Source organism: Ooceraea biroi, chromosome 7, assembly GCF_003672135.1.
Source record: "Ooceraea biroi isolate clonal line C1 chromosome 7, Obir_v5.4, whole genome shotgun sequence".
NCBI lineage: Eukaryota > Metazoa > Arthropoda > Insecta > Hymenoptera > Formicidae > Ooceraea > Ooceraea biroi.
Window position 1 is genome coordinate 16,065,349 of NC_039512.1, and position 9,725 is coordinate 16,075,073.

The 9,725-nt window shown below is 38.9% G+C and overlaps 1 protein-coding gene across 1 annotated transcript; it reads left to right on the top strand.

Annotated features, from left to right (window-relative positions):
- Positions 1–4,849: 4,849 nt before the first annotated feature.
- Positions 4,850–9,515, top strand: LOC105274950 (golgin subfamily A member 7). The gene is made up of 3 exons (XM_011331450.3): positions 4,850–4,997; positions 5,905–6,069; positions 6,304–9,515. The coding sequence occupies exons 1-3, from the start codon at positions 4,989–4,991 to the stop codon at positions 6,592–6,594; spliced, it is 465 nt and encodes a 154-aa protein (XP_011329752.1). The 5' UTR covers positions 4,850–4,988; the 3' UTR covers positions 6,595–9,515.
- The last annotated feature ends 210 nt before the right edge of the window (positions 9,516–9,725 follow it).

Sequence of the window (9,725 nt, forward strand, 5' to 3'; positions counted from 1 at the left end):
CTGGTACTCTCCTGTTAGGAAATCTACGTTGATACTCTCGTACGGCAGCTCGTGCATTTCCGTCACAGAATCCGTACACGAAATGAATATCGGTGTATTCCTCATTTGAAAACACTTTTGGCATTCTGATAGTAATTGCTAGTTCACACGACGATTAAAATCTAACAGCTACTGTTGTGAAAGTAACAATCATACTGAATCGTTTCAACATAGTGAACATGAATACATGTGAATACACGTAACATAAACATCTTGGACCTTCCAAATTCTACACTATGTTCCGTTGTTACTTATCTCATATTTCTTTTCAATATTGGTTTATAACTTTGTAATAAAGCATTTCTAAGCAAACTCGATATAAGAATTTTTTCTTATTTCTACTAGTAGAATATGCTCCCGCAGTTTGTCGGTTAAAACCCGGGACACCCTGTATAAGGCTATCGACACGCAACATTTTATTATTTTATACACTGTTTTACCTGGGCAGTTGAAGACGTTGCAGACAATGCGTCTGGACAGGAAAACTGTGCAACTATGTGCAATCTATGCTAGCAGGCAATTGTTGCATTCAGCAGACTCAACAGTTGAACAACGTTATTAGATTTTCGCTGAATGACGCTCCGAACCACTCCGAAAATTCTTATGGAAAAGCTGCAAGTTGATTGGCTACACAATTCCGATCGAGATCTCGAATCGGTTACGATCGATTGAGGTCGCGTGAGACCGGACTATCATAACCTAGCCGTAGAGGTGCAACAATAACTGCTTCAGTTGGAATTGAATATTGGCGTGGCATTTTATTAGGAGTGTGATTTAGTTTTGAGGGTTTTTTTGCTCAAAAACGCATGTATTTAAATATGATAATGAATGAATACCTTAATTAAAATATTTTCCTTCGTTTTCTATAACTTTTTCCCATCTTTCTGGCAAGAGATGAATTCTACCACGATAAAATCACTCTTCTTTTCAGTTGATCCATTCGTCGACGAATTTTCGCACTTCTTCGAAATTATGAAAGTGTGTATCCTCTAAAGCGTGTTGCATCGACCGGAACAAATAATAATCGCATGGAGAATACGCGGGGTGCGGTAAGACTTGCCATTCAAGCTCTAATAGTGTTTGTTTCACTGATAACGCAACGTCAGGTCGAGCGTTGTCACGAAGAAGAATCACTTTCCGTCCTTTACTCGCAATTGGTGGTCGTTTTTCGTCCAATGCTTGCTTCAACTTGTACAATTGGTGTCGATAACGATCAGCCGTGACAGTCTCATGCGGATTTAACAGCTCATAGTACACTATCCCACCAAATACGGAGCATTACTTTTGAACCGTCAATATTGCGTCTCGGAGTGGATGTTGATGGTTCGCCTGGATCCACCCATGATTTTCTGCGTTTCGGATTATCAAAATAGATCCACTTTTCATCCCCAGTAACAATCCGAGACAAAGGACTCTTCTTTTTTTGCCTGGCGATCAACGAAATGCAAATGTTCAAATAGCACTTTCCGATAATTCATGTCGAACCCATTTCCCTTCTTTCTGAATTTTTCCCATTTCATGTAAATGTTTGGTAACTGTTGTACGATCAACAATTAATGCTCTGGCAAGTTCTGAAGTGGATTCTGTTGGATTTTCGTGCAATAATGCTTGGAAATCTGCATTTTCAAGCTTTCTTGGTTGTCCCGAGCGTTCTTTGTCCTTCACATGAGTATGACCACTTTTAAAGCGTCTAAACCAGTATTCACACGTCTTAATTGATGGGGCAGAATCACCATAAGTTTCCACAAAAATTCTATAACCGTCAGCCGCAGTTTTCTTTTGATTAAAAAACAAAAGCAACGCATGTCGAAAATGCTAAAGAGCTTTCGGAAGTTGCATTTTTACGATGATATAAACACGACTGTTATTGCTATAATGCTACTAAATGTTATGGATAATGGTCAACACCGTAAGAAACAACAGTTATCGGAAACAGCTATTGGAACAAACTGACACTACGGCCATCTGTTGCAAAACCCTCAAAACTAAATCACATTCCTAATATATCTAATATATTTAACTTAGGTGTGGTTTAATTATTGTACATACTTATTCATGTAAAAGTGTTTTATGGTTAGTAATTTTTAGCAATACCTTCTTGCAATGAGTTTTGTCGGTAGAGTTATGACGCGTTGCGTTGTACTTGTTCGCGGATGTTAGTATCTTTTAAACAGTATTATATTTTTTAAATTAATTTACACTATCTTAGAGCAACAAAATAGCAACAAATTCCAGTGTAGTTGTTTTGTTGATTCGAGCACTCTATATAGTTTCTTCAATATGGGAGAGGCCGGCTTAACGTTAAGATGGAATTCCTATTTTGATCGCAATTTCCTGCTAAACGATTCGAACAACAAAATCGGGAATAGAGCAACTAATTAGCACATAACTAGCACTAAATTTTCTGATAGCTATGAACATTTTTGGTGTTGGTGGGGGTCCAGCTTTACATGGGTTCTGTTACTTTCAATACCAATTTATTGCAAAAAATGTCTCTTTAGCCAGGGTTCGAACATGAATCTCCCTACAATCCATAACGTCTTTACCAATTCGACTACAGCTATCAAAAGTGAAGCAACAAAATCGAAATGACATAATCCGTCGTAATTTTTCCTGAAATTCGAGTTCTAGGATGTTGTGCTAAATGTGCAATAGTTAAGGGTAGTGTTCCGATGATAAGGGTGGTGCAACAAATTTGTGAATGAAGCAACAAAATAGCACTAAATAATTATGCCTTGTTTTTTATTTAAAAAAATTTTTTTAATATGGCTGTGCTAACTTTAAACTTAAGCTAGCACAGCCACTGTGTTTTAAGAAATGGCTGCAGCAACAAAATCCGGAATAGAGCAACAAATTAGCAACAAAAGAGCACTAAATTTCTATGAATGTTTTATTTGATTGTGCTAAAGTGGCTGTGTCAACTTAATAGACGTGACATCAGCTGTCATCGTCATGATAGTGTATCAGTATATGATGTCGTGTTTATTATTTCGTACTTGGTTCCTTGCATGCACCAATCGGTACGGTGGAGGCAACGTGATTAAACACTGTATCAGGCGCGTTTCGTTCAACTTATTTTCTATCTGCAGTGTTTGTGTGTGCAACCGTGTATCTCAGAAGATGTCATGGAATAGAGATCATGGAGCGAGACAGACGACGTGAACACAGTATAAATAATTTTTTATACCGTGACCTTAATGTTGCATGATATTAAATTCCAGTTTTATTGCAATTGAAAATCCTCACTTCTCCATCCGATTGTACTTCAGGTTTATATTCCAGGTCTTTGATATTTTGAAATGCTTTTATTTTTAGAACACTTTGTTCCACAAAAAACTGTCTGCATGGAAATAAGTGAGAGCAGCAGTCAGAAAAGTGTAACTATCAACAACAATATTAAGTAAAAGTATCTAAAAGTTAAAGTCTTGTATTTATTCTTCGATTGTTTATTCGTTTAGAACAATACCATGTTTGGGGACCACCGCACATTAAGCGAAAAACAATGTGAAGAAATTAAATCGCAGGAGAGGCCGGATTTCGAGTCCAGCACAAAACTTGTACATTTGTTGGATATTTACAAGGAATTTCTAACCTCTTTTGAAAATTCTCTGAAATCAAGCTCATGCAACAATACAATAACAATACAATAACTCCAACATTACCAACACAAAAAGAAGCCAGTGAAATATTTCCAACTTGTTTCGGCCTATCTGCAACACCTGCTAATTCAAATACCAGTTCAGTGCCAGTTGCATCTCGGTCTGCATCCTCTAATTGTGGTTCTACCATTTCACCTGAGCATCAAAAGACTTCAAGTACACATTCTGAGAATTCTGATGATAAAATAATTGACTCCGTAAATAAGCTAACTCTGCAATCTCTATTGGAGGGAAAACAAAAAGATTCTGTTGATATCTGCATGGAATTTGTAGGATCACTGTTAAAAACGGTTAAAGACGAGAAGTGCAAAAGAAATTGATGTCTGAAATTATTGAAATGGTAAAGTCAATAAAAGTTGACTAAAATTCTATTAATCTAGTTTATTATAATACTTTTTTTTATTATAACAAACTACATATATATCATAAGACGATGACAATAAGAGTTTTTTAAACTGAAAAACTGAATAAGTAAGAACTGTAAAGAAATAAGAAATAAAAAATACACAGTATTTGATTTATGTAAATTATATTTTATTTTATAACTTCCAGGATATATTAAGGCTCTATCTTTTCCTATACTTTTTGTATTCTATCTTATCATATTTACTTATATAAATTATCCCTGTACAAATTATATAAATTATCATCTTATATTTACTTATGTAAATTTATAAATTTATAAGATTTCGAGATGAAAGTACTAACTGATTTTTAACTCATGAAATATATAAAAAAATATTTAGAAGACTATCAATTTTAAGTTTATTTCATATTTTTGATATTTCTGAAATTTATTTTGATATATAATCGATCCGAGATCTCGATCAGGAATTATGCAGTCAATCAGCTGTTATGGAAAAGTTGATTCGCAAGTTGATTGGCGCTATAAAATCAAGTTGTGGTGTAGTACGGATCAAATAAATGGCCCTGTTCAGTAGATTCATGAATCTGATTGGTGCGTGCTCTTAGATTGAATCAAAATTAAGAGCATCTGCCAATCGGACACGAGTTTTACAGTTGCAAAACAACTTTTTCTGCTCAACGCAGCCATTCAACTCACAGCTGGCCGCAACGCGAGGCGCCTGCGCGTGCGCAGCTCGTGGCAGTCGCTAGTGGAGCTGTCCGTGCGCAGCGGGCGACAACGGTAGCTTCGCGATTCTCTCGGCGAGTCATCGTCGCGCCGTTTCGCGCACGAGAAATCGGGGGCAGTTCTGTGCGCCACGACGGAGGTTGAGCCCATCTTTCGTCGGAAGCGTACAGCATACCACCGGCAAGACGAAGCTCAAAATGCCACTGGTAAGTCCATCCCTCGCCCTCTTCAGTCGGCAGCTTCCTTCCTGTTATCGCTCAGTCAGGAACTGTCTTGCCGAGTTTTTTTTTTGCCTCAACAACTTTGCAAAAGTCCGTCTGTGTCGCGTTCTCTCGTCGATCGTCGGTCTTGGAGTGAGTAAACAATTCGAAGTGAAACGAACGGGAACGCGGTTGCTCATTCTCGCGATCCTCGAGGCGAGACGTGGGTGCGGTTTTGTGGTTAGCCGCAGCTATGATACCCAAAGTGAAAAGTGACGAGAACTTTCGAGTAAAAAATTGAAGGCTCAAGTGTCAATGTTAAGTTTGGCTTTGTGAACAGCGGATTTGAAGAGTTCGCCTTACAAGCGTGATTTAAAACGAGTCACTCGTGACGGATAAATGTATCAATGTGTGCAGGCTGATTACTAATGTCGAGTAGTGGTTTTCACGTCAACAATAACAGTCACAGTGTAATACTTATCGATTTATACAAACTAATGTGAAAAGACATCAAGCATGTCTCGTGACCTGTTTGTAAGAAAGGAAGGAAATATAAAAACAACAAAATTGTTGAAAACTTTAAAGAGGGTAACACAACGTGTGTTGTCACATTTTATTCTATAGACTGCAAGTTTGAAGAGGTTATTGTGCATACAGTCTGAGGAGGTTTACCATAAAAAAAAAGTATATAAGTTTGAGATCCTAAGACTTAACACCATTGTCTACATTGACAGCCATGGACAGTGTTATCGTTTACCATTTATTATATGCAAAGCTAACTATATATACCCATCAAATAATAGATAAAAAATTAACAGTGGAATATAGATTAATAATGTTTTTATGATTTAAGTTTGAAGTAATGGAGTAGATAGTGTTGGTCGAAATGACTGAATGAAATGACACTTTCTAGGGCAATCATGCTGCCCTCACTCCGCTGGAAGACATGTCCGCGGGACGAGGGCAGGCAGGTGGAGGGCCTCCACAGAACTGTCAAAAAGTCTTTATACAACGTGATTACAGCGAAGGTACAATGGTCAAGTTCCAAACTCGGTTTCCGACAGAACTGGAAAGTAGAGTAAGTATTGCAATAGTATAAAACATTTGATTAATATTCTAGTTTCTACACAATATGCATAAATGGGGTCGATAAAACTTTCTTTCCGGGAAGTTAAAAGAATTGATAATTTACATTGTCAATTGCATCTTAGATTTTATTCTATCTTACTTTATTATTGTTTTAAAATTATTTTAAAAGAGTCTATACTCAGTAGCAGGAAATACTCATCGTTTGACGTATTTTCTGTTTCAGTTGGACCGACAGTTGTTCGAGTACACTATCAATCAACTGAACAACTATTTCGTGGAAGCGGAGCGTGCCAGCTGTTCCACTTACTGCGAGAGCTGTTTGTACTGTCTCACAGGTTATCTAATAAGCATATGCACGGAAACGCACTACGAAAAGTGTCTGCGCAAGGTCGCGAAATTCGTCAGTGAGCAGAACGATCGTGTGTACAAGCCGCGCGGCCTCCTACTGACAGACCCAACGACCCGCGGCCTCAGGCTAATAGAGATCTCGGTACTGGACAGACCTGCGTCGTGACTGCATATTAGCCGATCCAGAGAGTTCTTCATGTGACCCTCCACGCAGCACTCCGGACATTACCTCGCTAGAATTACGGACATGCGCGTGCTCATAAGTGCTTGCCGACACGATCACGGAGTATACCGGCTAGTTTGAGCCAGTTTCGTAAGGCGCGGCAATCCTGCAGCGCCTAAAGAAACCAAATCTTCATCAGAGATGAGATGATATCTGAATCTGGGCCGCCAAACTGCTCAGGTGCATCTTGCGGGTTTGATCTTGCCGAATGCGTGCGCGATGGAGCCCGGAACTTTCTTGCTGTTGCTGGGTCGAGCCTCGTACTTAGTTCTAAAACAAAGTCAACGTAGATTAGACTGAGATTCGCCAGAAAAAAAGGGACGTGTACTGCGAGAGGAGGAGAATGTACATGCGGAAATTTCGCTGTCGCCGTAGATTCATCTGTCAGTCGATCTAGTTACGGTACAAGCTCACGGAAGGTTGGCCTAATCGCGGCAAGGGAGTCCCGTGTCCGTTGACGTTCGCGATGGTGACGCTCTCGATCCTAAGTGGCAGCTTCTACATTCGCGAGGAAGAGCGTGCGTCGAAGCGCGCGTGGATGTCTAACGAAGCCGTGGTACTTGGTAATAAGTTTCAATTTTCTATATATATGCGTACAGAACATATAACATACGAAAGTATATGAAATATGCGCGACGAATCGAGGTGCGGAAAGAAGGGAGGAGACGAGCGTAGCTTCATCGTTTGCAGTTTTTACCGATGAACGAGGCGGTTCAGTTCTGTGCGGTACGAGTCGCTACGTTGATTCGCCGCGTATACGATACACACGGGGTCTACATATTTTTTTACCGTTTATTTACGACTTTGTCATATCATCTGCATTTAATTAACGAGACGTGAGTGAAATGCGTGTCTGCGTGAATTAATCTAACGAAGCTAACATTCGAGTTTTTAGTGTCTTGGCGCGTATTTTTTGGCGATCGAGAGAACTAAAGGAGAGCTAAATCAATAACGTGTGTGGTGCAACTTGGATTTACGTAAGTTTCGTTTTCAGTGAGTGCATTCGACGAATGATTTTACGTTTCTTTCATCTTCCGCGACGTATCTTCCATTGCGCTTGTGTTTCCACGCGCAAAAAACAAGCACCAATTTTATTTCGCATACGTACGTACACCGGACGGGGGTGTCTTATTCGTCGCGCGGGTAGATGCCTCTCGATAGCGAAGGCGAATTGATGAATTCGATTGAAAAATCACTGGCGCAAACGAACTGCTCGTTGCGCTAAAGAAATCTGTGGATTGGCTAAAACAAAACTTGTATAAAAGCGGTGAATTAACAAAAAAAAGTAGAATATGTTTAATCGATCGGCATTGTGATCAAGGATAAACCAAACACCATTTGCGATGCAGCGCGAGACTTTGCACGCCGCTTTAATCGACTTTCCGAACCGATACTCGAATTCGACACCCGTTGAGGCGCCGTCGCCGCTAGTCTTAGTTTGCGAGTACTCGATATACCGCTCGCGACTACGTCAAACGTCTTCTATTCCATTCTTGTGAATTAGTTAGTAAATGACAATGATCTCAAACGATACAACGACGTAACACCACATCTAGTTTTTACTTTCTCTTATGCACTTTGGGAGCCTAAGGTACCACCGCACCGCAATTAATATTAACAGAAACAATATTTTTGGCGCAACTTCTTACTTTTCTCTTTCTCTTTCTCTCTCTTTCTGTATCTCTGTCTCTCTGTCTCTCTTTCTTCCTCTTTTTTTACCAGGTACATCTAAGCAAACGTCGAATCAGATTATTTTCGATAAATTCGACTTCCGATGCGATGTAAATTTTACGTGCTCATCGGAATAAATATAATATATAATATAATAATATAAAGATTAACACATTCGTAACCGGCAACTTAGTTTTACGTCATTTCAAAATCTATAACTGATTGCCGTTGACGTAGTTCTACGATATCTTTTTTCGTATTTACAACGAGTTACGTACATTTTACAATGACTAAGATTGCATCTTTAGATTGCTTTTTCAGTTTTAACATTTCCATATTTAAATTTTCAATTTTTTCAACTTGCATTTCTAACATCTAAATTTTTTTGACTGCGAAACAACAAGTAGTTATAAGCTGATATGATAAAACAATAGTTTTTATATTCATTCCCATTTTAATAGCAGAACCTTGCGGTGTTCAGCTACAGTTTTGGAAATTGTAGGCGGCGTCCAGCTAAGGCTCTCGCGTCAGAACCGCCGGGCGCGAATGTGTTAATATACACGAGTGGATAATAATTTATCGTGACTATGGTCGGAATTTGAGCTTACCGAAATTGATATCGATCGCGCTTGTTAATTTAGCGCGTACTTTACCGCGGCATCGCATACAATGGCGAACGATCTCTCTCGTTCTTGGTCACAATGTGCGTGGAGCCTGTCCGACGTTGTAATGCGACGTTGATGAAAGAATCTTGCCAAATAAGCGTGTCACTGCCTCGGTGTACGACTTTCTGGCACGAACGAGAAAGTCTCGTACGAGCTAGAGAACATCGAAGAGAGATGATTGAAGGGATCCCCGATTTCCAGACGGAAGAGATATATCCGGAAACGGGAAGCGAGAGGAAGGGAATTTCCTAACTGTGGAAAGTTTTCGTTAACTAATTCTTTTGGACGTCGCAATATTACGTGCATTAGGCTCTGATTGCATGCAACACGCATGTTTGCATACGATGTATATATAGCGAATTAATCGTCGAACATAAAAAGAATATAAAAGAAGCAGAAGGAAATCGTTTGTTATACTTAATTTAATTAGTAGGACCAATATTGGATTGATGATTCGTAATTGTAAAGGACACCATCGTACGAGTGTAATTTCTAAATGTTTTAATAATAAAAAGCGATGTAAATGTATCTCTAATTTTGAAAATCTGCCCTCGATTTTTGTCGATGATGGTTTCTTTAGCGGCAACAAAGTAACGTTAAATCACTGATTTTGTGTGAGTTAGTTTAAACAGTTTAAATTATGGTTAATAAGGATATTCTATGTATAAGTGTATATAAATTAATACTTAATTTTTTTTACATAAAATGGGTAGTTGTTTTAATGGCTGCGTGTCAACA